General features: G+C 37.6%; 1 protein-coding gene and 1 long non-coding RNA gene across 2 annotated transcripts in view; both read right to left on the reverse strand.

Annotated features, from left to right (window-relative positions):
• LOC309496036 (NACHT, LRR and PYD domains-containing protein 3-like) overlaps window positions 1-15,363 on the reverse strand; it is a 28,761-nt gene extending 13,398 nt beyond the window's left edge. Inside the window, exons 1-6 of the mRNA XM_082165955.1 lie at window positions 15,098-15,363; window positions 14,637-14,750; window positions 9,688-9,801; window positions 8,223-8,336; window positions 6,341-8,119; window positions 4,985-5,158 (exon numbers count right to left, since the gene is read on the reverse strand). Coding sequence (XP_082022081.1) covers window positions 4,985-5,158; window positions 6,341-8,119; window positions 8,223-8,336; window positions 9,688-9,801; window positions 14,637-14,750; window positions 15,098-15,147 — 2,345 coding nt within the window. The 5' untranslated portion in view covers window positions 15,148-15,363. The remainder of the gene's footprint in view (window positions 1-4,984; window positions 5,159-6,340; window positions 8,120-8,222; window positions 8,337-9,687; window positions 9,802-14,636; window positions 14,751-15,097) is intronic.
• Window positions 15,364-21,813: 6,450 nt separating this feature from the next.
• Window positions 21,814-22,771, reverse strand: LOC309496196. The gene is made up of 3 exons (XR_014205052.1): window positions 22,723-22,771; window positions 22,283-22,399; window positions 21,814-21,909 (listed from the first exon to the last, which is right to left on the reverse strand). It is a non-coding gene; the product is annotated as an uncharacterized lncRNA (long non-coding RNA).
• Window positions 22,772-27,872: the final 5,101 nt, after the last annotated feature.

Below are 27,872 nucleotides of genomic sequence, written 5' to 3' on the forward strand. Positions count from 1 at the left end.
CATGTTTGGTCTCTATAAATTGGTACTTTGAAGATCGAAATGATTGTGTACATGATATGCCGATAGCTGCACAACATATTAGTATTACATGAATCTTTCTTAGTTTCTTCATCAGAAACCAATCCAGCTGCACATGCACTGGAGCACGCTTAAAACAAAGATTCATAAATCAACCACAAAGGAATTTTCCCGCTTGGAAATTCCACCCTTCTCATTGGTCAAGCAAACCCGGAAAGGTGGGGCCTTTCTCTGGCTTTATTAGAGACAAATTCACAGTGACTCTCTCTCTTCTTCTGGCTCTCTACTGCTGCTTCTTCGGGTTGATGTCTGTGGGGACCCCCCACTGGGGCCCAAGGGCCCTGGCAGGCCAGGACCACCGCCTGCGATGCCTTTACTCTCCCAAAGGAGTCAGACTGTCTTTTCTTCAATCCAACTCAGAAGAAAACTGCAACTTTACTATCACTGAATGGGCAACGATCAACCCTTGGCCTTCTCGGTACGTTCAGGATCAGAATCAAGGACAACCTCAGGAGTTCAACGTCTTCATTCAATGCAGAAGAAGTCCATCGCAACTCCCACCATTTGCTCTGCGTGTCCTCTCCGGCCCAGGGCTGGCAGGCCACAATCTGCACTCCAGCCATGAGAACAGAGTCGAACTAACCATACAAGTTCATCATATCTTCTTCATCCAGCGGAGAAGAAAACTATTGAAACTTCAACAACTTAAATTTTCAACCACTTCAAGAATTGTGTCCACTGCACAGACCATGCAAGTATCAATTTTAATGAGGTGCTCTGAAAATGATAAGCTGATGGTATTTTCATAGTTAAATAGATCTTTTCCATTGTTCCATTTCCTGCTTCCGGTTCCATATCACTCACCATTTTACTTATGCATGTATGTGTAGCGTCTGGACCAATCAGACACACACAAATTATTAGGTTTTTTTTTAATGAATAATCCAGCAAACTCACTCTCCCAACAAATGCCTGTGAAACTTCCCCCAAAAACTAACATCCCAAATGAAGCTAACACACTGGCAGAACGCGGTGTCTTGTTACAGGACACACTGAGACTGATAAGAGGATTTTACGATCCAAAAGAATGTCCAGGAAGCTGCGACTCTTACTTAATTCTCACTGAGAAGGAGAAATAAACCCTGTTAATTCTATATATTCTATATATAACCATTTGAGAAATGTGTAAACATGTATCTAATTTTCCGATCTCATGATTTTCCTTTAATGTGGTTGTCTTTTGTATTCTTGTAAACTCTATTGGGTTAATATTTCAGACTTTGGATAATATGGTTAACCAAATCAAATGTGTGGCATTTTTGGTATCTATAAACTCCAATCTTCATCCCCGTTTTGTTCATTTACTTTACATTCTGCTAACTTTGTGACGCATTAGTATTATAAGCATCTTAAAGATTCTTGTGTTAAACATCCAATCAAATTGCATGTTCAAAGGGACAATGGGTCGTAAAAATTTCCCTCCAAAGGGAAATCTTCTCATTGGCTCACACAGCTCCAGAGGTTGTGCCATCTTCACGCTTTAAAGTCACTGATCAGCTCTTAGCTCTCGCTTAGTCCCTTTCTGAAATGCTGACGTGAAGATGATGCTGAACTAGAAGCCTCTAAGGACCCACCAAGCTTGTGCCAGGCTGTGGCCTTGTCTTTCCATTCACCAAAGATACTCTGAAAACCACTGGTTCTCTCTCATCAAGACCACATCAGCAAAGATCAACTGGAGCCTCAACAGATTGCATCAGGACAGTTTAATTCAAATGGGCAAGACATGCAAGTATCAAACTTAGTCTCATTATTTGATACATTAAGTATCCTTACCCCTTTAAAGAAGGGCGTGTTAGAACTAAACTGATGGTTTGCTCAAGGCTGTTGATCTGCAGAATTTCAAACAATGTTATAATTTCTTGCTTTCCTGTATTCTGCTTCAGCTCTCTTTCCCTTGGTAAACTGTATGCATGTATGTGTGTGTATGTTAGAGTAGTTTAAGTGTTTAGACTCTTGTTCATGTCACACGTAAAGTTGTCCGTGTCTCAAGCTCATTGTAACGGTCACCAGCTGGAGTGCCCTTGAGAGCCTGTTAAGTTACTCTGTACTCTTAGCAGTACTGTAGTACTGTTTCCCATGCCCCGGAAATGTACATTTCTTAGTTAATAAACAATTAATCCTGAGTGTTCACGGGACAAACAGGCTAATTGATTGTAATATTAATTTACGACAGTAAGTTAATTATATAAACTGATCCAAATATTCATAATCAATTATAACCAGTTATTATTGATTATTAATATTTCATAAAGCTAATTTGCTACATATGTTTGTTTAGTTTAGTTATGTTTGTGATTTAGCTTGTGCACAATATGTATTTGGTTCTGATTCTCTGCTTGCAACAAAGTCTATTTTACGATCTTGATCTTGTTACATGCTCTAAGCGCTGTACAGGCTAAGAAATTATTATTTTTCGGTGGCCATGAAATATACCCTTTTCTTAGAATAAATGAATAATCAAAAGAGTTTGTTGGACGAACTGATAAATTGATTGTAATATTAATTTAGCTACATCATGTTAATCCAATTAACTGACCCTAATTAATCACAACAAGTTATGAGTTATTATTAATAATTCCCCTTTGAACTAACACGTTACAATGTGGTAACAATAATGTTTCAGTTTGGAGCGGCTCGATTGCTTCAGTAAATGTTCTCTGCATGCGCTGTGAGTTTGAGTCACTCGCGCTGTGCGTTTGAAAAGCAAAATGCGCCAAACATTAGGCTTCATTTTTTTACTCCAATCTCATTTCATTACGTCATAACGAATGGAAACATTTGAAGTAACATGATAATCCATATATTTCTCTCTAGTGTAGTGTTACTGAAGTGTTCCTTTTTAACGATTTATATGCCGCCTGCTATAGGCTATTGTTATTATTTTATGCAGCCCTACACGTATGCCTACAAGGCACAACAAACCTGGTGTTCATTTTATATATATATATATAGATATATATATAGATATATATAGATATATATACACAGACCCTTTCCAAAAAATGTGAATATCATGGAAAAGTTTATTTATTTCCATAATTCCATTCAAAACGTTAAACTTCCATATATTATAGATTCAGGGCCCACAACTTAAACGATTTCAAGTATTTAGTTGTTTATTTGTACATAATTTGGGCTTCCAGCTCATAAAACCCACGAAAACAGGATTTCAAAAAATTTGAATATTACATGAAATCACACAGTAATTAAACAGTAATACCATGGTCATTGAACCAGGTTTTGGTTATTTTGGCAGTGTGAGCAGGTGCAAATCCTGCTGGAAAATGAAGTCAGCATGAAGTGCTCTGAAAATGTCCTGGTAGACGGCTGCGTTGACTCTGGATTTAATAAAGCACAGTGGACCAAAGTCCTCTTTTCTGATGAGAGCAAATTTTCCATCTCATTTGGAAACCAAGGTCCCAGAGTCTGGAGGAAGAATGGAGAGGCACACAATCCAAGATGCTTGAAGTCCAGTGTGAAGTTTCCACAGTCTGTGTTGGTTTGGGGAGCCATGTCATCGGCTGGTGTTGGTCCACTGTGCTGTCCACTCAACGCAGTCGTCTACCAGGACATTTTCAGAGCACTTCATGCTTCCTTCAGCAGACAAGCTTTATGGAGATGCTGACATCATTTTCCAGCAGGATTTGCACCTGCCCACACTGCCAAAAGAACCAAAACCTGGTTCAATGACCATGGTATCACTGTGTAATTACTGTGTGATTTCATGTAATATTCAAATTTTTGGAAATCCTGTTTTTGTGGGTTTTATGAGCTGGAAGCCCAAATTATGTACAAATAAACAACTAAATACTTGAAATCGTTTAAGTTGTGTGCCCTGAATCTATAATCTATGGAAGTTTAACGTTTTGAATGGAATTATGGAAATAAATAAACTTTTCCATGATATTCAAATTTTTTGGAAAGGGTCTGTATGTATGTATATCAATTTTAAATCGCAATTTTAACCAGAAAATCTAAAATTTATTCCCAAAATCGTGCAGCCCTATAGTTTCTCTTGATATCAGCATCACAGTTGCTTTGTTTTTTGTTGTTGTTTGTTTTTACAGGGACCAGATGCTACTGATGAGTCCTGCTGACTTAAACATTTACATGGGTCTCTGTACATGAACATGGTAAAGTGAAAAATCAAACACCTTGGAAATGACAGGTATGTACTATGTTTCAGGAATGACACAAAGGTGTGTGACTGTTCAAGTCTCTGTCTTTAGTTCAGTGTGTTCAATAATGTGCTTTTTTGTCTTTTGTTGTGTATCTTTAGATTATGTTGTGTTGTAAATAAATCCAAACAATCAAAAAGCCATTCTTTTTTCTCTCCTCATTCTTTGTGCAAGGTTGCTCAGAATGATAGGGCCTGATAGCACCTGATAGGGCCATTATGGGAGGGTCTTTGTCTTTCTCAGGTGTGAAACAACAATCAATATTCATGATGATTCATGCCTCCTCGCATAAAGCTTTCTTACACAAAACATGTCTTACTAATTTTAATATATATTGTCTTATCTGAATGAGCAGTCAGGGTGATTTTCACATAGTTTTGAAGCAAATATTCTAGGCTACGTGATACAATTTTCAAAGTCTTGTGAAGAAATAATCAGTATGGGTTTCATGACCTTATTTCAGTGACAATTTTTTTTTTCACAAACCCTGCATAAACGTCATTATCTCAAAACTACAAACTTTTACATACATGCTGCTTACATATTTTTGTAGCAGAGTTTGTGCTGAATACAGTGTAATCAGACTTTAGCCATGAAAAAGTCACAAGTAACAGAAATAAGCATAAATGTCAGAGCATGTCAGAACACCTCCAGGGCCCAGAAAACACCTCAGACCCCAGAGGGTTAACCCCAGTAGAAGATGAATGAGGATGTTGATACAATCTTACCACAAGGTTTCCAGTTGACATTGAGAATACTTGAGTGCAGCAGAGAGCAGCTTCACTCCTGTGTCTCCTATTTTATTATGAATCAGATCCAGTTCTCTCAGGTGTGAGGGGTTTGATGTCAGACATGAAGCCAGAGCAGCACAACCTTCATCCTTGACATCACAATAATTCAAACTGTACAGAAAATGCAAATGTCATTCATGCAGACAGTAAAAATGATATAAAAACATCATAAGAGAACAGATAGTGCGAATCCGTTTTGCAAATCCGTCAGTTTTGATCTCTCTTACATTCAAACTAGAGACCTGCACTCCCGCGGGAGTCCCGCGGGACCCGCGGGACCCGACGCAAAACAGAGCGGCGCGGGACAAATTATGAAAGGTCATTGCGGGAGCGGGCGGGATGATGAAGGTGCACTTGCGGGTGCGGGCGGGGGGGATGATACGCTGCACTCCCGCAAATTAAATATGAGTGTAAAGTAAAATATATAAATTATTAAAGTAGCGTACATAATTTGTAGTTGTGAGGGAGATTCTGTTTGGCAGCAATAAAAACGTTTTAAGCAGCCTAAACTTGGATGTTGTCGTTTGGGGTAGGGCGGAACCTAATCTCACGCACACTTGTTTAGAGACAATTCCTTCCCGCTGCTCCGTGTTCGAATTCGAAAGCTTCAAGTTCAAAAGAGACAGCATGGAGGAGGAAAAGAGCACCTCTAGTGCTTCAGATATAGGCCTAAGCGCTTCAGATGTAAGTACTTCTCTAAAGAAAGGCACATTTACTACAAAAAAAAAAAATTCACGAAACCTCAAATCAGACATTTGGCAGTCTTTTTCGGTTGTGCATGATGGAGAGGGGAATCAACTACCTTTTGCCTGCTGCAATAAATGCCAAAAGGTGTTAACATACAACGGACACAAATCGCATTTTTTTCCAAGACCTTTCGTGAGACAGAAAGTGAACATACATCCTGCCTGCCGTCTTGCGGGCATTTGCGGGCGGGAGCGGGACATAATATCACAGATGCGGGCGGGAGCGGGACTAAAAATGACAAACCTTTGCGGGAGCGGGACTGAACACTGCGGGAGCGGGCGGGAGCGGGACTGAAAATTGTGTCCCGCGCAGGTCTCTAATTCAAACCTTCATGCTCATCTTACACACTGACCTCTACAATTATCCAGCACTCACACAGACCACACAAAAACCTTTAGTGTATCTCATACACCTCTCTTGCTCACTGCCAGAAATATGATTTTATGGGAATTTACCCATTTTGTTGTTTTGGTAAAAAAGCACATGCAAAAATCATAAATGTGTTCATGTTTTGAAAGTGGAGTGATTGTTTTCAGTGTTACTTACTGAACTGATCTGGATTCTTTAACCACAGGCTGAAGATTCAGAAGAACTTCATCTGCTGTATTTTTTGCTCCAATAAACTGTTTTAGATCGAATACATCCATCTTCTGGTCTGATGTCAGCAACACATAAACCAGAGCTGACCACTGTGAAGAGGAGAGTTTGGTTTCTCTTATTTTTCCAGATCTCAGATAATCTTGGATTTCCTGCATCAGTGAATCATCACCCAGTTCATTAAGACAGTGAAACAGATTGATGGATCTCTCTGGAGAGCAATTCTCCCTGATCTTCTGCTTGATGTACTGAACTGTTTTCTCTTTGTTGTAGGAGCAGCTTCCTTTCTGTGTCAGTAGTTCTTGTAAGAGAGTCTGATTTGACTCCATTGAGAGACCCAGAAGAAAACGCAGGAAAAGGTCCAGATGTCCATTCTTACTCTGTAAAGCCTCATCCACAGCATTATGATGCAGATTAGATATTGAACTCATCCAGTTTAAAACTTTAGAGAACAGACTATGTTTGGTTTGGTCAAACACATTGATGTTGTTATTTGTAAAGGAGAGGTGCACATATAGAGCTGCTAGATGTTCCTGAATGCTCAGATGAACAAAGCAAAAGACTTTACCCTGATTCAAGCCATATTCCTCTCTGAAGATCTGAGTGCACAATCCTGAGTACACTAATGCTTCTGTCACATCAATGCCACACTCTCTCAGGTCTTCCTCATAGAAGATCAGGTTTCCTTTCACAAGCTGCTGAAAAGCCAATTTCCCCAGTTTGAGGATCATGTCTTCATCTGTCACGTTCTTCTCATAGTCCTTCTCTTGTTTGATGTAGGTCTGAATGATCAGGAAGTGTGTGTACATTTGAGTGAGAGTCTTGGGAATCTCTCCTCTCTCTGCTTCACTCAACATCTTCTCTAGAACAGTGGCTGAGATCCAGCAGAACACTGGGATGTGGCACATGATGTGGAGACTCCTTGATGACTTCAGGTGTGTGATGATTGTATTGGCCAGAATCTGATCACTAATTCTCTTCCTGAAGTATTCCTCCTTCTGTGTGTCACTGAAGCCTCGTACCTCTGTCACTCGATGGACACACTCGGAGGGGATGAGATCCGCTGCTGCTGGTCTGGAGGTGATCCAGATGAGAGCAGAGGGAAGCAGATTCCCCGCAATGAGGTTCGTCAGCAGCACGTCCACTGAGGCTGATTCAGTCACATCGCACAACCTCACATCGCTCTGAAAATCCAGGGACAGACGACACTCATCCAGACCATCAAAGATGAACAGCATATTGCATTCATCACTGGATATTTTCAGTTCTTTTGTTGCAGTGAAAAAGACATGAAGAAGATCTGAAAGACTGAGTTTTTTGTCCTTCATCAAGTTGAGCTCTCTGAAAGGAAGTGGAAATATGAGCTGGATGTCCTGATTCTCTTTCTCTTCAGCCCAGTCCAGGATGAACTTCTGCACAGAGACTGTTTTTCCAATGCCAGCGACTCCCTTTGTCAAAACAGTTCTAATGGGTTTGTCTTGTCCAGGTAAAGGTCTAAAGATGTCATTGCATTTGATCGGTGTGCCCTCTGTTGTTTCTCTCCTGGATTGAGTCTCAATCTGTCTCACCTCATGCTCATTACTGATCTCTCCACTCTCACTCTCCGTGATGTAGAGCTCTGTGTAGATCTCATTCAGGAGTGTTGGGTGTCCCTGCTTTGCTGTTGACTCATACAGACACTCAAACTTCTTCCTCAGGTTTGATCTAAATGAGTTAAGGACTTCATGGCTGTAAAATGTAAATTCCACATTATTACTTAAGTTAAAAAGCATAATTTCTTATGCACACTGTTTCATATCTTCAACTCATGTCTTTTAAAGAAATGTTATACCTGAGACCAGGCTGTGTATCTCCACTCTTAAAATCTAATAGCTGACCAATAGATCCATCACTCTTCATAGACACACAGCTGGGCTCTGCTTCTGATCTCTTCTGCTGAACTGGACTAAAACAGAGAGAGATTAAAGTTAATCTTTTAAATTACTGTATTCATCAATAAATTTAATATTTAAAAAATCACTTTAATGAACAATTTATAATAATATATTATAATTTCCTTCTCACTATGCATCAAAAATTGTAAACCGAACAGTTAAATTGTGTGTGTGTGTGTGTGTGTGTGTGTGTGTGTGTGTGTGTGTGTGTGTGTGTGTGTGTGTGTGTGTGTGTGTGTGTGTGTGTGTGTGATCGCATCGTAAACATAACAGCTCAAGAACTGCGCAAAGTTTCTGGATAAAGTGCAATACACACAAATAAGACTGTTCAAACTAGCTAGTTTTCAAATCTGAATGATGACATAAACTTCTCTAAGAAGTGTTCTCAGAGAATACCCAAATACTCCAGACATTGTAGTTGTCAGTGAGCTTTCTAAAAACATTCTGATTCTGGAAGTGGGTTGTTGTTTTGATGCTTACATGGACTTGTGTTTTTCTGAGAAAATGTTAAAATACCAGTCATTAACAAATGCTTTAGCAGTGTGTGGTTACAGTACAAAACTGATAATCCTAATTTTTGGTAGTCTAGGACATGTGCACAGACTATGCGTCAGAGGCTTGCAAATTGCTGGACTGAGTAAAGGGACCTCAAAGCAAATAGCCAGATACTGTTCTGTGTCAGCAATCATAGGCATGTGCATGTGTGGAGAAGGCGATGTCACCTCTATCCTTAACATGCATAGGCTATTTATTTATTCATGTGGTTGTGACTATTAGCACTGTTTGAATTGTCAGGTGAAACATTACAGGCTCTTTGTGAATATTTGGATGCTGTGTTGTTTTAATCAGTATTAGTCATTCCAAATAAAATAAGCAAATGTATGTATGTGTGTATATATATATATATATATATATATATATGAAGAGTTCATATATATACAAGTGCCATCTGAAATTTTCTTCTAGAATGATACTTTTTATAAAGCTTGTATATTTAAGTTAAGTAATTTCACTTAAATGACAATTAATAGGTAATTTGCATTGCCATTTAAGTGAAATTATTGAACTTAAATATACGAGCTTGATAAAAATGATCATTCTAGAAGAAAATTTCAGATGGCACTTAGAGGCTTTTGCATCTGACCTCTTCATATATATATATATATATATATATATATATATATATATATATATATATATATATATATATATATATATATATATATATATGTATATGTGTGCGTGTGTGTTACATTATCGGATAAAGATAAAAATACCCATGGGCACAACCAAAGCACTATAATCACACATAATTTGTAATCATAATCTTACTATAATCATATTTCCATAGAAATGTTATACCTGAGACCAGGTGGTGTATCTCCACTCTTAAAATCTAATAGCTGACCAATAGACCCATCACTCTTCATAGACACACAGCTGGGCTCTGCTTCTGATCTCTTCTGCTGAACTGGACTAAAACAGAGAGAGATTAAAGTTAATCTTTTAAATGACTGTATTCATCAATTAATTTAATATTTAAAAAATCACTATAATGAACAATTTATAATAATATATAATAATTTCCTTCACACATCAAAAATTGTAAACTGAACAGTTAAATTATATAAATGTGTGTGTGTGTGTGTGTGTGTGTGTGTGTGTGTGTGTGTGTGTGTGTGAACCTACATTGGTCTCACGGTTCGATTGCGAGTATCATGTCATCGATTCAGTTTAATTCGATATCATGATGCATTGACGATGCACTGTATCCTCAATTTAAAATTTTACTTCACATGTATACAATTTTGTCAATAAATACAATCAGTCAGATATATGAACTTAACCTTTAATTTTACCCACTCCAAGAAAACACGCTTATTGAATATATCAAACATCAAACAAAACTCAAGTCTGGGCACAGAAGCATTTAGAACACACAAAAGTAAATACTAAAAGTGCATAATGCAGGGAGTGTACTTTAGTACTTATATCGTGCAGTGTCCTTTCTTGTAAAACATTTAAATATGAACAAATGTATAAACATTAAATTAAATTATAAACCAAAATAAACGAGGCCAATCTTTAAAAAAAAAAAACTAAATCTGCACTTCAGCAGTGTTTTTAATACACAAAATAAAAGCAAATATAAAATAATTAGCGCATTTAGAGGAGCAATGAGAGAAACTGTCGGATTACGCTTTTTTTTATATCAGTGTTGTTGCATCCTTCATTGGCTTTAATGCCCTCACAGCATCCTCTGCATTTGTCACATCTGTTTCAATGAGAGTGCACAGATCTGTCTCTCCTTTTTTGACTTCTGGTGACAGCAAGTTGGCACAAATTGCAGATTTTTGTTCCAAGAACCTCTAGACCATGTTGTATGCGCTGTTCCACCTTGTTGCAACATCAGCTTATGATTTCTCAGGCCAAGACATTGCTGTTTCACTTTCAGACAGTGGCTCGCTGTGGTGCTGCGATGGAAGAATGTTGATATTGCTTGATATTGATATTTGGTCCACCTATATTTACCATCTGCCACTCAAATGTGAGGTAGTTAGGGGGGTTGGGGGGCATGCTCCCCCGGGAAAATTTGAATTTCTATGACCTACACATGTAGCCTGGAAATCCAGACCTAAATCTAAAAGATTAATGGTCTGGCGTCGACTAATGAAAATCGGCCAGCTCGAGGGCACTACGACCAATCACAACAATAAACCCCATACGCTTAGCTACCAGCGGAGCTAACTGGTAGATTAGACGGTCACAAAACAGCAAAAACGCCCTTCTTGCAAAGGAGCGATTCGAGGGCCGTCTTCTGTTCCTCTTTGAGATAAAAAGCCAAGTCTAACTTGTTCATTGTAGCGGCCAAAGCCGTTTCAAACAGCCAGTGTTGGGCAAGTTACTTAAAAAAAGTAATTAGTTATAGTTACTAGTTACTTCTCACAAAAAGTAACTGCGTTAGTAACTGAATTACATCATTACAAAAGTAACTAATTACCAGGGAAAGTAACTATTGCGTTACTTAAAATTTTTAAAAAAAAGTTTAAATATAAGAAATTTCTTGGATACCCCCAATATGAAATGTTAAATGAATGAAATTGACACTAAATAGAACATCTTATTATTATAAAACATTGTACACTAATCTACACTATTTTAATGTTGCTGTGGGACAATGTGAGAGACACCTATTAACTTAAATATTAAAATAGTATCATTACTATAGTGCAACAATAAAACAATGGATGGTTTAGAACTTTTAATATGTATTGCACAGACCACAACTGGCCAACAAATAAGTCTAAAAATAAATTATGCTTCTTAAGAAATGTACCAAAAATAAATAAATAGTAGCCTAATAAAAATATACATACACATACACTAGTGCATATAATTAAAATGATAAAACTTCCTCACAATAGTAAGTTTAACAAAAAGTGCTTTCAATATAATACTGAACAATGTATCAACATAAATAATAATAATACAATATAATCTTTTGGGGGGTTATTTTTATAACCTACAGAGAACGTCATCATCAGAGGTTATTTTAGCCAAATTCTAGTCGTGTTTGCCGCACGTGCTCACAACCGTCAAACAAATATGTTTGAACGTTCCCTGCAGGTTTTTTTGGAGTTTATGTTATATAAACTAATTAAAACATTGCATATGATACCAATATGCTACAGAGATTATTCAAATGCTGATATGTGTAATTTATTTATAAATAAAGTATTTATGCTCGGACACATTCGGTCTCTGTCGCGCACTGTCGAGCGCGTTCTCGGACACACTCGGTCTCTCTCGTGCACTGTCGAGCGCGTTCTCGGACACACTCGGTCTCTCTCGCGCACTGTCGAGCGCGTTCTCGGACACACTCGGTCTCTCTCGTGCACTGTCGAGCACGCTCGCGGCATTCGCCTCGCTTTTGTCGAGTCCCGCGCCTCATAAACACTCACACACCAGAGAAAAAACATTGCAGCTCCTATGGCTGAGAGAGAGCCTACTCGGATGAAAACCGCTTCAGTGAGCTCAATTATAGTAACGCCGCATTTTTATTGACAGTAACGGTAACGGCGTTGTAATGGAGGAAGCAGTAATTAGTTAGATTACTCGTTACTAACGCCGTTTATTTATAACGCCGTTATTCCCATCACTGCAAACAACTGGTGTTCATCCAGAGCCGTCTTGCAATGTTTACTAATGACTTCGACGTCGCAGCGCTGTCATCATCTGTTTAGCTCGCCTCTGGCCCGCCTATATCAGATAACCCGATGTGATTGGTGCAGCTCAGATCGAGGGGCATATTTAATGAGCATCATTATTCGACACCAGAGTAACTCGCTGAGCAAATTCAATTTGTGCTCTCGCGAGAACTCTGGATTACCAGGGTACATGTGCAATTTAAGACTTTTGAAGGCCCAAAAAAATGGATAAGGAATAGCTTTAAAACCACATCACGTAATGGTTTTTATACTGAGGTAATTACATTTTCTAGCTCCTTTCCCTAACCTACCCAACACAGAAAACTTTCTGCATTTCTACATTTGAATAAATATGGGTCATCATAAGGTAGGTCAAACCAGACACACACACACACACACACACAAATCTAGTCTGTTGCTATTTGGTTAGCTACTTGGTACATCCATTGCAGAAGCTATTTCTGACCAACTCTTCTCCTTGTAAAGTCTGTTGCGGTATGTTTTACATGACACGTTGTATAACCACTCATGCTGTTACCACAAATCGACAAGCTGATCCTCCATCTCTGCTGTCCAAATCCATTTAACTTTGTGCTGCGCCATTTGTTATAAACTTTCTGATTCGATGTTGTTTCGTCTCACGTAATCTCCAGAGTGTGAGCGTGTTTGTCCTCGGGGTTCCCCTTCACACATTAGAATTTCTGATTGTAAATATTCAACATGTTGAATATTTATGATTTGCGATCGGGGCGGCTCCGATGTTCTTCCAAGCAGATTCAGTCACTCTTAACACACTTCACACCATGGGAAAATATGATCAAATAATCTGTAGAACTATCAAGATAATCGGGACATTACCTAGGATTGTCGGAAGTGGAGATATCGGCCCAAAATCTGCTCGATTATTTTGTGGTGTGGACGCAGCATTACACACTGTAAGTTGATGAGTTCATTTATCAGCGGTTTAATATGCTCTCGTTCATCGAGATTTTTAGATGGATACAGAGGCTTTTTAGGTTGTGTAAAATCTGCAATCTCTGAGCCAGTTTGTTTGCTGGTTGCAATACTCTGTGTTTCCTGTCAACTGGCATCCCAGGGTGTGGAAATACTATTGGGTGAACTGGCAGTGGGCGAGATCACACAGACCAAAGCAAAAACAGACATTCACACACAGAACGCACATTTCAAAGTAAAACAATTGGCTGTAGAAGTGTTTTTTCAGAGAAACAAGAATGTTAACTAAATCTTTAACTAAAAGTTCCTAAATATCTGCAGACATATTATGGTATTTTTATGCTTTAGTAGAGTGACAAAGTTACATACAGCAGCTTTAAGGTGGGGGAGGAAGTTGAGAAATAGATCTATAAAAAGCTTGAAATGTCAAGCGATTATCAAACAATTTAGGTTGAAAACAAATATTCTCAGATTATTTAATCCGTATGAAATGTGCATATAGGCGCTTCCACTACTGCGGAGATGACGAGTCTGTATCTTTGACTTCATCTCTGCAGTCGAAAACACAGAAAACATTATCAATAAATTATTAAACCGTCTCCTTGCTGTTTTTGTATCTGACGCATTCATAAACATAACTTCTGCCAGTGCAGATTAGGCTATGTGTTATATAAAGGCAATTAAAGGCTCATTGACCAGGCCATTGTACAACAGGTCAAGGTACAGCGTAGCGTGCCAAGTTGATGCTATCTCTGCAGATGCATTACTCTCACATGTCACGTGACCAGAGTGTAATCGCAGCCTTTACGGATAAAAAATTGTTTTATCATATCACGATATTATTGCAAATGCAATTAATCGTTCAGCCCTAGTTAATATTGTTGTGAAACGAGAACAGTGACAGTGTTACAACAATCTTCTCTGTTCTCGTTTCACAATTCTTTTTATGCTTGCAGACTTTTAGAAAAGGCACTACTGGTGTCTTTATTCGGGGTTGATCCTGTGGTATGTAAAGTGTTCTGCTACATATACACATTTATGTATGTGTTACATATTCAGATACAAATAATAAAAAAAATACCCACAAGCAAAGCACTATAATCATATATAATTTATAATCATAATCATATTTCCATAGAAATGTTATACCTGAGTCCAGGCTGTGTATTTCCAATCTTAAAATCCAATAGCTGACCAATAGACCCGTCACTCTTCATAGACACACAGCTGGGCTCTGCTTCTGATCTCTTCTGCTGAACTGGACTAAAACAGAACAGAACATTTTAAGATAAGGATCTTCAAAAGGTTTTTTTTTTATTCATTTTTTTTTATGAAAAGTACTTAAAGAGGGATAATGGCAGTGCTCTCAAATTCATCTCCTGAAGGTCCAATGTCCTGTAGAGTTTAGCTCTCTAGTAATCCTGAAGACCATGATTAGCTGGATCAAGTGCGTTTAATTAGGGCTAGAGCTAAACTCTCCAGGAACTGAGTTTGAGACCCATGCTTTACTGTTTTCAATAAATATTAAACTTTGAAAAACAAACAGATTTTTTTTTTTTTTTCTGTATACAGATATCTCTTCTATAATATAATGCGTTTACTCAAAGTACCTGCATTCTGGAAAAGAATCTTCATCTCTGGATTTAAGTGCGTCATCCATGTTCGAGCTGAACAGTTTGATCTCCACCACTGACTCTAGATCTACGTGACAAACAATCACAAAAATAAAGTAATTAAAAAGCCTTTATAATTCAGCTGATCTCGAGTTCCTGTCTGAGCTTTTTATAAATGATTCTATTAAACATTTATTTACATTACATTCTGTATCGTAAACAACCAAAGCTGTCTGTTTAAAATGGCGAAACATGCTCTGTACATTTACTTTCACTTTTGTTTATGAGAGCAGCACAGGGTTGCCAGGTACCAGCAAAATTAGCAGCTCAAATCCGACTCAAAACCTGTCCAAAAGGAATGAAAACTAGGCCAATTTTTTCCGGTCACAGTTGACAGGTTCAGTGTATTTATTGTCATTCTGTACATGACATCGAAATATGTACTGAGCTTCAGCAGTGTACTGTATAGAAAATAAATAATATACAAATATACATACAATAAGTAAAAAAATAATTGAATAGACTCAATTTAAAATAACTTAAAAACTATTTATAAATAAATAAGCAGCAAGCTTATTCTGGTCAAAATAAAAGTGGGTCTCTTTTATATGCCAAATATGAATAAAAACATTTAATTATGATAAAACTCCTATGTAAAAAACAAAAATGTTTCAGTTGTGAATGCACAAATCCTACTATAAGCATACATGTATGTGTTTGTTTTATATACTCTAAGCTTCTACTATATACTGAACTATAAAAACCAGTAAGTTACAGTTTTTTGGCTAGAAACACTAATCTATCAACATTCAAAGGTTTTACATAAAAATGTTTAATCCATTGAAGTGGACTGGAACTAACCATTTGGCAAATCTCCAGCCAGTCAGAATCTGTTATTGGTTCCATTAATAAAAGTATCTGGTAAGAATCTATTCTATATTAACAATGCATTCAATTACATTACACATTAATAAACCATAAATAAATAAAACAAATTAAGTGATGTCTCATGTATGAAGTCAAGGGAATTATGGGTCATTGGACAGGCGTCCAGTCACAACTGACTTCTGGAAAAGGGGAAGTAATCAATGACATTTGAGGTTATTAAAACAATAAGTCCTGTCCCTCGACTGCCAAAAATAAAAGTGTTCGAGCGAGCAAAAGCAGAAGGCGAGAGAAGATCAAGCGCGGGAGCGTGGGGAATGATCATGTGCGCGCGCGCGAGGGCTTGTATTGCGTGCAGAGGAGATGTCATGCGCGCGCGCAGGGTTTGAATGAACTCGCGAGTTCCCGTTTCCTTGCGTGTAGACAGAGAATGTCTAATATGGCGAGAAGTTTCACTCTCACTACACTTCCGGCTTTTGAACTGGTTGCAGTTCCACTCTGATTCCATATGAGGGCGCTCACAGGACGAGTGCAGAATGAATGGAGGTCAATGGCGGTATACCCCTCAAAATCCACTTTTCTCAGGATATAATTTTTTGTCTAGTAATTTGAATGTTGTATTCGAAAGGAGATGCAAAGAAATTACACATTGCTGGGTGTTAGATTTTTTAGAGTCACTTATTTGCTTTAAAAAAGTCTTTCAAAATGTCAGTGACGTCAGAATGCTGACGTCATTAGCAGAATGCTAGCGTGTTATGGGCAACAACAACTCAACCTGTAAGAAATCAAAACGACATAAGTACTCGTTCATTCAACTTTCGACCTAAAACCCATGTTGAACTTGCAAAATCTACAATCACATCTGAGATTTCTCAACGGCAATCGGGTGAAAGAGACAAATTTAGCCGTCTAGCCCCATTGACTCCCATTCATTTTGCACTCATGGCAAGCGCCCCCAGTGGAACTCTGGTGGTACTACAACCAAAATTCGGTACAATAGGGCTTAATAGGGAGTGGACAGGCTCTCCGTAGACGGGCTCTGGTGTAGATCTGTTTTCCTCTCGCGGAAGTCATTTACCGCGCGCGCCAGCATCAGCTGTGCGCTCGGTTATTTTAGTCATTGATTTGCCGCCATAAAACTGGTCTTTATTCTACACAGCAAGGCAGAAATCTTGGTGCAGATGAAAACATAACATACTTGAAATTCTTAACCAGCAGTCCGTTCAGCAGTCGGGGCAGAGTCAAACAGTGTGGCCAGGTTTCAGTTTTGCAGTCATGACAATGACAAACAGCAACATTGTATTTAACATGTATTTACAATACATTTTAGCACTTATAATTAGAGCAGTGGTAGTAGTCAGGGGCCATTTTGAGGTTCATTGTGTTCCCAATAAACACATTCATGTAATAAAAATAATGCAATACTAATTTTTACTTTCAAGCTATTGAAGGTCTTTCCCCCTGATTTTTTAAGCGTGGTTCAAAGAGACTTTGTGTTTTCAGTGTTTCTTTTAAACAAAAATTCAGACATGGCCCCTTCACCAGCTGATGAGGTGCAGCTTTTGCAAAAGCTGGCTTGGGAAAACGGAATCTTACTATGCCTGATGACTTGACACATTCAGATGTGATGTTAAATGTATGTTAAATGTTTTGTTCTATTTCTAGCTGACTAATCTACCTCCTGATTCACCTGATTTACCTCCTGTTACTAAAGAAAAGGTAATTACCTTGTTGCTTGGGCTGACATTATTCTGACTTCTTTTAATGTGTATTTTACACAAAGTGTCCTGTTTGTTAGCAAAGTTTTCCTGTGAAGGAATTGGAGCTCCATGCAAGTTTTTGTGGCGATTTAGATAGGTAATGGTAATACTATGAACAGAATCAACATGTGGCATGATTCTAGACATTGCATTTCAAAGTTGTTTACTTGGCAGCTGACATTTTGTACAAATGATTTACTTATTTATGCACTAAAGCAATTTTTTTGTTTGTTTAAATAACGATTATGGTTTAAATTTTCACTTGTACATGCATTTTCTCTTTAGTCCAGTTGGCCTTCCCTGATATAATGGAGCCACAAAAAGAAGAAATGTCATGGTATATTACTTAAGAAAAGTATCAACAGTATTCTTACTTAATAATGTACTTGGAAAACATAACTGGTATATCATAATGCTGTCTAAAACACTCCATTTTAATCACAATTTGACAGTGAAGAGGATGTACTGCGATGGCTTGCTGCTCAAGTTGACACCTCCAAAGAATTCAGTAACTGTGTGTCTAGAATGTCACTGTGGAAGTGACAAAAGCTTAACTCCCCAATCCACACTTTAAAGGTGACATTCATGGGAGAGGCTGGAGTCGACACAGGCGCTCTCCGTAAAGAATTCCTGACAGGTGAGGATTTTTGCATCTGATACCCTTGACCACAAAACCTTTGCAATGTTAATTAATTCGTCCTGCTCAGATTGTTTGCTGTCTCCATATTGGAATGTTGCTGAATTATTTCTTTTTTTTAAACTATAGAAATGATTAGTGGCATAGAGACCCGGCTCTTCGAAGGAGAAAATGATCAAGGAAAAATGCCTAAGTATTCATTAAATGACCTTGACAATGGCCTGTTTCGGTAAGTGTCATTAAAGAATTTAAGTCATTAAAGAAATAGTTCATCGAACATTGTTTAGATTAGACTTACATAAGGAGTCTATAAAAACAGAAAATTCTGTAAAACAGAAAATAAAGTAAATGCCTTTTTCTGTAGAAAACAAAGGTATTATTTGAACATTATTATATTTATTATTATATTTTTATTTTTTTGCAGAATAATCCAATTAAGAGCAAATGCCTTTTGAACATGAGTTTTAAATGTACTTGCTGACTGTAGAAGTTGTATCGTTTCGTGTCTTAGGACATCAATGTGTCGTCAAGAGCCGCAGGGTTTAATTTGGATTTGTTTGTGCATGTTTTTTTTACTCTTATAGATGAAGTTCCCATTGACATGCATTATGCGACTGACATACTGCAACAGTTGGAGTTAAAAATCATAATTTGTGTTCTACTGAAGAAACAAAGGCACCTATATCTGATGCCCTGTGGGTAAGCAGATAAACATCACATTTTCATTTTTGGGTGAACTATCCCTTTAAATCTATTTTCCAAACAATGTAAGTAATAATTATTAGATTGTAAAACAATGTTTGTTTCTGTTCTATACAGGGCAATTGCAATGCATGCCTCTGCTCGAAGAACTCTTATGCTTCAGCAGCTCCGTCAGGGCCTCCAACTTTACCATCTAGTGGACATCATGGAGAAGAACAAAGAAGTGTGCCGTGGCCTCTTTGTTTTTGAAGGTGGCAATGATCAGGTAAGGTGCATAGCTTTTGTAAAAATCATTAGAGCAGTGGTTCTCAACTCAAGTCCTGGGGACCCACTGCTCTGGGCTGTGTTTCCCAAAACCATTGTTAGCCTAAGTTGATGGGAGAACCATTGTCACCAGTGGAGCCATGATCAACTTAGGGTTACAAATGCTTTTGGGAATCGCAGCCCTGCACATTTTGTATTGGGGGTTTTTTTACGCACCTGATTCAGGTCATCAGCTTGTTATGAGACAGCTCCATGAACTAAACAGTGTGTGTCAGAAAGAGACAATACAAAATGTGCAGAGCAGTGGGTCCCCAGAACTAGAATTGAGGACCACTGTGTTAGAAAAACTCTTTTGAACTCCCATTTTTGAATACTGCATACAGACTTTTCTTTAGATGATATTTGGCTTTTTATTTTCTCTCTGGACTGTTTTTCCAGGTGTACTCATTACATTGTGTCACATCTTGACCCACAAATGAGTGAGAGTGGCACTCTAAAGCACAGCAAAGAAATGCTAATCTTGAATAACTTCCAGGATTTTTTTATGGAACTTGAAGGTAAGTTTGTTGTTACTCAAATGTTAAGGCAATGTCTATTGTTTACTGCCCTAGATGGAGATTCTGAGGCACTTTCTGTGTCAAAAGTAATGCAGTGGCTGTCTGGTCAAGCACATAGACCATCTGCTTCTTTCAGAGAGATAAGCTTTTAAAATCACTGTTCAATTTGACCACATATGCACAGACCACAGAATTTGCCACCCAGTTGTCAGTGCATGCACACAGACAATCACAATCACATTTCCCACTGCACATTTAACAAGTTTAAATGAATTTAAAGAAAACATGAAAATTGCAGTGCAACAGGGAGCTTACTTTTACTTTAGAACAGATTTGTTAATAGACTCTTACATCCTTTTAATTGTTTAATTTGACCTCTTTAAAAACTACTTTATCATTTATTATCAATAGAGTGGCTTACAAAGTTTTAAATTTGCACAACATTGTTATGAAGTTAGTTTTGCCAAAACATTGTTACATGTGATGTTCTTGTGAATTAAATTTCTGATGTAACATGTGTTTTTGTAAGTTTCTTTTTTTAATGTTAAAGGTGCCCTAGAATGTGAAATTGAATTTATCTTGGCATAGTTAAATAACAAGAGTTCAGTACATGGACATGACATACAGTGAGTCTCAAACACCATAGTTTTCTCTTTCTTATTTAAATCTCGTTTTTGAAAAACACCCCTGAAAAACAGGCGAATCTCCACATAACACCAACTGTGACGCAACAGTTGGGATCATTAATATGTACGCCTCCAAAAATGTGCATATGCCAGCCCATGCTCAGTGCCAGGCGAAACTGCGCAGCCGAATCATCAGAAGTTCTGCAGGTGAAGAAACAAGCGAGGATCATAGGGAAAATGGCAGATCTATCTATAATCTATCTATCTATAATCTATCTATCTATAATCGGATACCGCTACAGTTTAATTCGAAGTTGTTAGTTGCTCTGCCCATTTCACCACGGACTGTTTTTCTAACCTGGAACAATATCAAGCAGCCAGGCTTCTCTCAACATCTCATACTGACGAAGGGGGCAATTTCAACTAACGTTATATTCCTGCAAGCGGTAAGTAACGTTAGTGATTTTATTAACGATAATTTACACTGTGTCATCTAGATCCAGCGCGATATTGTTTTTTCCTCGAGAGACATCATGGCTTGCAAACGAGTGAAGCATGGCAGTTGCTCAGTGTTTGGATGTACAAATGAACACAAAAGTATTTGTTTAGCTCCTTCATCCGAGCCTCTGAAGAACCAGTGGGTTATGTGAATTTCTGATGTGTAATTGTTCAAGTTCAGACAGATAATCTTTCTCTCAAAGTCGTTCAACACTGTTTATGCATCAGTAAATCGCGTTGCAGTGATAAGATCTTCATTCACGTGATCAACAGGCTCTCATCTGCTCAATGCTCATCACTGCAACCTTTTATGTGATGGGAATAGATCTAAATACTTAAACTTCTCATGATTCGTTAATCCCGATAGCTGTAATAGTAAAAACGTATAAAAGCTGTAATAGTAAAAGTTTTCCAGATAGCTCTACATGTAATGCCAGATATTTCATATGCAAGCATGTCAGCCAATCACAGCAGTGGGCAACAACACTGAAGTCTCACAGCAGACACGCCCCTTCAAACTGAGTGTTCAAATCAGGTGATGAAATCAGGCTAGGAAATATGCCTTTTATTTATAAATTATAACAAATTTTGATCTAAAAAACATACTAACATTATAAGGGCACCCCAGAAAACATTATAAAATAATAAAATAATCCATTCTACGGCACCTTTAAGTCAAATATTAGTAAAGCACAGTCTTCGAATAATATCAAGTGACTGGACAGAGCTCTCGGTAGTTCAGTGATGATGTCAGGGGATCAATTAATCCCAGCAGAACAGCAAGGCTCTGTTCAGATAAAGGGCATTGGATCTCTGGAACCACCACACCATCTTCTGGGTCAGTATCAGAAGTTTGCTGTTGACACATTTGCTCGATTATCTGCAAAGTCAAAGAAACATTAAGTAGGTCAAAATGTCAACCATTTTGAAATAGTCAATGACTTGGATCCACGTTGTTATAAACTCATGTAACTTTTCTCATGTTCAGATATTATTAAGATGCGTTTTAAATTATACAAATCACAAGTGGTCAAGTAAGGCACATTTACAAAGGGGTCTGCTACCATGCTCCTGAAGAGCTATTATTGTAACAAAGACATTAAGCAAAATGTGAAAAACAGCTAAATATTATGCCAAATACCATAAGATCCAAAAATAATTCACACAGGTTATTAATGAAATAAGGGTGAGGAAATTAAGAATTTTATAGATTATATACAGATAACATGATTAAATAGATGATTAAAGAATACCTCTACATCTGGATCAGCTACTGGAGTGTACTGGTGTAAGATTTGCTTCTGTTCTGATAGGGTGGTTGTTCCAGCTCCCAATGAAGCACTTCAGGTCCAGTTTCAGGCGTGAAAGAACTGTGTAGTGCACAAAAAAGAGCTGTAGTTGATTTGACAGATCAAGCACTCCATCTTCTACCATTACATGCAGGGTTTCGTAGTATTTTGATGTGACGGCTGACCACACGCCACTTTTAAAACAACAACAACAGACCCATGTTCAGTATGCTTACAGAACAGCAAACAGACTGAGGTGTATTATAATGCCACACATTAACATGCCTAATAATGATGTCATCAAGTCAGGCAAGTGATTTTTTTGGGCCCCACCAGAAATAACAACCACAACAAAAAACTGAATTTCCTTTGATTGTGAACGCTTTTGCTGGTAATAAAGCTACCTCGACCAGTTCAATATCCACGTTTTAAACTCCCTGGTCACCACGTACTCTGGAAAAGATTTTGGGAATATTCATGCAAAGTTAAGTGTCATACTTCAACAAATATTTGCAACTGTTTTTTAAAGTCATTAGCTTTCAAAAATTATAAACATAGGTCACTTTTTATAAAGACTTGAACACTGCAAGATTTAAAAATACCAAAACTCACATTTGTGAAGAATTCAAAAACCTTTGGTAAAGGTCAAAGCATATCTAATATCATCATTCACTCAGTTCTATGAATTACATTTTGCTTTGTGCAAAGAGATAGTACCAAACACTGATATCACACGACATGATGTTTTATTATCAAAATTCAGGCGGAGCAGGTTCAGATAATTAACCTAATTAGCACAGGTGGAGAGCATTCAGTTAATCATTCAGGTATAAATACAGCAGACTTACTAGGGATGGGGAAATGAAGCCTCATGAATCACTGACTACGTTTACATGCAGCCAATAACCCGTTCAAAACCGGGATATTAGCAATAACCCGGTCGCGCGCGGCCATGTAAACACCGGCAAAAACCCGGATATGCTCATATCCTGGTTTTTAAAAACCCGGATATGATACCTGGGGTACCCCTTTTCTAACCCGAATATTTGGTCATGTAAACGTGTATCGGCATATCGCCATCAAAAGGAACATTGATTTGTGTTCTGCGCATGTTCTATTCGCAAGGAATCTTGGTCTTTTGAGTAGAGACGGCGCATACAGAAACCCGCGTGCAGTATACCGGAAGTAAACAAGAAGTAGAGGTGAACATGGCGAGACGCAGCACAGCACCACACTTTTGGAGCGAGGAGGAAAGCGCAAACAAAGGCGATTGCTGTCTGCCCCGAACTATTCATTATCCGCGTGCTGCTGCTGTTGTTGCTGCCTTTGGATACAGGAAGAAGAATCGGAAATGACGCACATTGCGTCTTAACATTGTCCTTACGTCCAGACGCTAACCGTGCGTCGCCGTTTACATCGGGATATTGCCAATTGATTACAAATTCCATGTATACAGGAGTAACTCTCTCTACTCACGCATGTAAACGGGTTATTCTGAATGTTTCAGACACCCAATAGTGATCTTAACCCGACCATAACCCGAATTTTAACAGCTTGTAAACGTAGTCAATGAGGCTTTCTCCTGACTGTTCCGGGAAAAGATTCAAAGCTTCGAGAGTGTCACTGGTCGAGAACAGCGCCATCTGGTGCTTATTTAAAATAAAGCAGCCAGAAGCCTGTGTTAGAAGCTCTGGCAGATGAAGCAACCACAACACACTCCATAGTTTCAATGTTATGTGTACAAATAAAAACCTTACGTGTTTGTGTTTGATTTGTTCATGAAATAAATTCATTTTCCCATTAAAGTGTGACAATAAAATATAATATACGCTTATATGATTCAACAAGATTTAATGTAGGCCCTCTCTCTCTCTCTCTCTCTCTCTCTCTCTCTCTCTCTCTCTCTCTCTCTCTCTCTCTCTCTCTCTCTCTCTCTCTCTCTCTCTCTCTCTCTCTCTCTCTCTCTCTCTCTCTACACACACACAATGAATAAGGACATTGTCTGATAAGATCTGAAATGTGCTTATGACACTTGTTACTGATAGTGCTTATGTAACTGTAGGAATGACAGAAAGGTGATAAAGTTTTTTATTATTTTTGGCTGTTGCCATTGCTCTAAATACAAACCCTTCTTACATACTTACTTACATACCCTCCACTTGTTCCAAACCTATGTGTTTCTGTCTACTGCAGAACCAAAGAAGATATTTTGAAGAATGTCGCTAACCAAACAGTTGACAGCAGCCACTGATTTCCATAGTAGCTCCTGTAGACCTGTAATTAAAGCTTCTGGGATGTTGACATACAGTAATTTGATGCAGGGATTTTGCATCAACAGTAATGTTTCATTCTGAATAATCAAGCTAAACTTTGTCAGCATATGCTGTAAAATGTCTTCTTGCACTTGTTCCTACAGGTAAAAAAGTCCTAAAAAAAAAAAACAGCCCCTTTAGGATATTTAAATGGCCTCCATGGCCATTTTGCCTGGGGCCCCCAAATTCCTTCAAACGGCCCTGGATATATTTTGGGATGTGGCCTGTATGTTGTAACACTATCCTGTGTTGACCACAAGAGGGAGCTGTGTGATTAAAAAAACACTTTCCACTCTCATAGTTTGCATCACTGTACATGGTTGAATAGCAACAAAAAAAAGTGTCAAATTATTCATGTTACAAGATTCACTTAACACTTACAAAATCTGCTTATAGATCAGAAAAGATTACCTTTAATTTTTACATATATCCTAATAAAAATAAGTTGCCAGACATGATTGAATATATCGTCGCTGCCCGATGAAACTCACGTATGTCCAAAACGGTTACTTTTCAGGAAGTGAAAAAAACACCGTAATTTCAAAAGCAGTTGAACGTAGCATTGTCATACTTGGTACGGCATCTTTAAATGTAACCATATTCTTGCCAGTGTAATGATATAATCCACATTTGACCAAAATCGAGTTTAAATGGACATACGTGCATATTTTACAGTAACGGTGGTCGATACGCGTTCTTCCGATCATTAATTAGAATGGCCAAGTCGCGTTTCATATTGACAGATGAATAGGCTACGCTCAGTTTATTAAATAGCCTACGTCTCAGTTTATTAAATGTCTCTTGCAAACTATGAAGGGACAATGAATCAACACTCATTGCTGGGCCGGCGCGTCCATATAGGCGAACTAGGCAATTGCCTAGAGCGGCACTTTTGTAAGGGCAGCAAAATGTGTGCCAACCGGGAATGAACAATTCACAAAATAGGCTAGGCTATATGATCATATAATCATACATAATCAGAGAGCCTTTTTCTTTTCGTTTTGAATTATTTCGTTTAAAGACTTTTCAAGCTTTGTGTATTTGATGTATTTCTCATGTCTGTGTGAGGCATACACTGAGTTTCGTTAAGTTAGGATGAGATGCGCTCCAGTTAACGTGCAATGCAAGTGACCGCGCGGGCGCCTCCATGATTATATTGTCTGCTATATATTTGCTTCTTATTTATTAAATCCACTCCAGGCAATTGGTTGATGAAAAATTTATTAAAATTAAGATACAATTTATACAAAACGAAATTCACTTTAAAGAAAGGTTTTCTACAAAACCAAACTTAATGAAGTGGTCAAAATCATGTTTGACCCGTCTCAAATTGTGCATCCTATTACTCGTGCTGTTCACTTTTCATACTTTTAACAGTATAGTAGACCTACAGACTCTATTTGTACAAATTGCTGCACATTCATTTAATTCTGCATTTTGCACACACAAGTTGAAAGGCTTCAAATCAAGTTCACGGATAATTGTGCGTGCATTTATTAATCATTATGATACTAAAATCATAACAAAGTAGGCTATGCTATGTACAAAAAAATACAGCCATTTCTGTTTTTTTCTTTAAAACAAAAAAACAAGCTGCACCCTTTTTTTTACATTTCATCTTTCATTCCGAAATAGAATAATGAATGAACGAAAAAGTACACGGACCCAACATGTAGGCTATTAGCCTTTTTACCCATTATCAATCTAAATTAATCTCGTTTTTAATTTAACTTAATTTAGTTTTTCTTTATTTAAATTTAGTTTTTCTTTATTTAAATTTCGGGTTTTTCTTTATTTAATTTTCGTTTTTTCTTTATTTAAATGTCATTTTTCTTTATTTAAATTTCGTTTTTTCTTTATTTAAATTTCATTTTTCGTTTTTTAAATTTCGTTTTTTTCTTTATTTAAATTTAGTTTTTCTTTATTTAAAATTCGTTATTCTTTATTTAAATCTACCCTTTACTGTGTCAGTAATTTATTAGTCAGGAAAATATTAGACTACCTTAAAAGTATTGCTTAAGTTAACAGACCCGTGCGTGAACATCTCCACAATAAACAGTGACAATTACTTCGTCTAGACCATTTACCGGTAAATAACAGTTGTGAATATATTGCGAATATATAATAAACTTGAACAGTTGTCAAAAACAAACGTTTGCTGATACTTTACCTCACAGAGTTATTCGGCTATCCAATGCTGAGCTTCCAGAGACGCTTAGACCGGCGAGATGCCTCCACAGGGCGGGAGATACGCGGCGTGATTGACAGCTTTGACACCAAATGGATATACGTGAAAATCAGATGACATGATTTCACAACTTTTCATTGGTCATTTAGATATGTGAAGCATACTGTATACTGAAATGAACCTGGACATTCTATCCGTCGAAAAATCTCAAAATCGGCAAAATGGACATACGCGGTTTTCATCGGACAGCGACGATATGCAAACATTCTATTTGAATAGACATATGGCAATTCACTGAATCTTATTTCTGAGACCAAGGGAGGTTTAATGACCTGAACACAAATGCTACAGCTTCAGCTAACAGGCCTGATAGATTTTAATGTTATAGTAAGTTAAGGATCCATGACTAAATATTCAGGCACATAGAAAACAATGTCCTCAATAACACCTCAATCATTTTTTAATAGACCTTTAACTTCCCCATATATTGGACATAAACATATATTATACATTAGCCCATTGGGGCTCATCTTATTTTTTCATTTAGTACTTCCATTCATAAGCTTCATTAGACATGTTTCCCAGAAGACAGAATAGCAAAGACTTTGATTATCTTGTTTAAAAGTGTCGACTTTCCCTTTTGAGCATCAGTGAATGTTTGTAACTTTTTAACAACTATCACAAAACATTAAAATAGTGGATCATCCAGGTAAAAGCACACAGTATTAAGCATATGTACATTTTGGAATTGGGTAATTGTGTAAATTCAGGTTTAATTTTGTCTTGTAGTCTATACGTAAACCACTGTTATGTGAAATAGCATTTTCAGGACATCACTATAAAATAAATCTCATACACCTTACCGAATCTGTAAAATGTTAATAATTTTTGCAAAATTAAGAGGGATCATAAAAATTGCTGGCTGCTTTTTATTTTTATGACCACAACAATAGTATTAACCATGAAATAAAAATACTCATATTGTGAGAGGTTTTGGTCAAAATCCTCTCACCTGATCATTTTCTTTGCTTTCTCAGGATAAGTTTAAGGGTGA

This window comes from Leuciscus leuciscus (assembly GCF_965113295.1).
Source record: "Leuciscus leuciscus genome assembly, chromosome: 4".
Classification (NCBI taxonomy): Eukaryota; Metazoa; Chordata; class Actinopteri; order Cypriniformes; family Leuciscidae; genus Leuciscus; species Leuciscus leuciscus.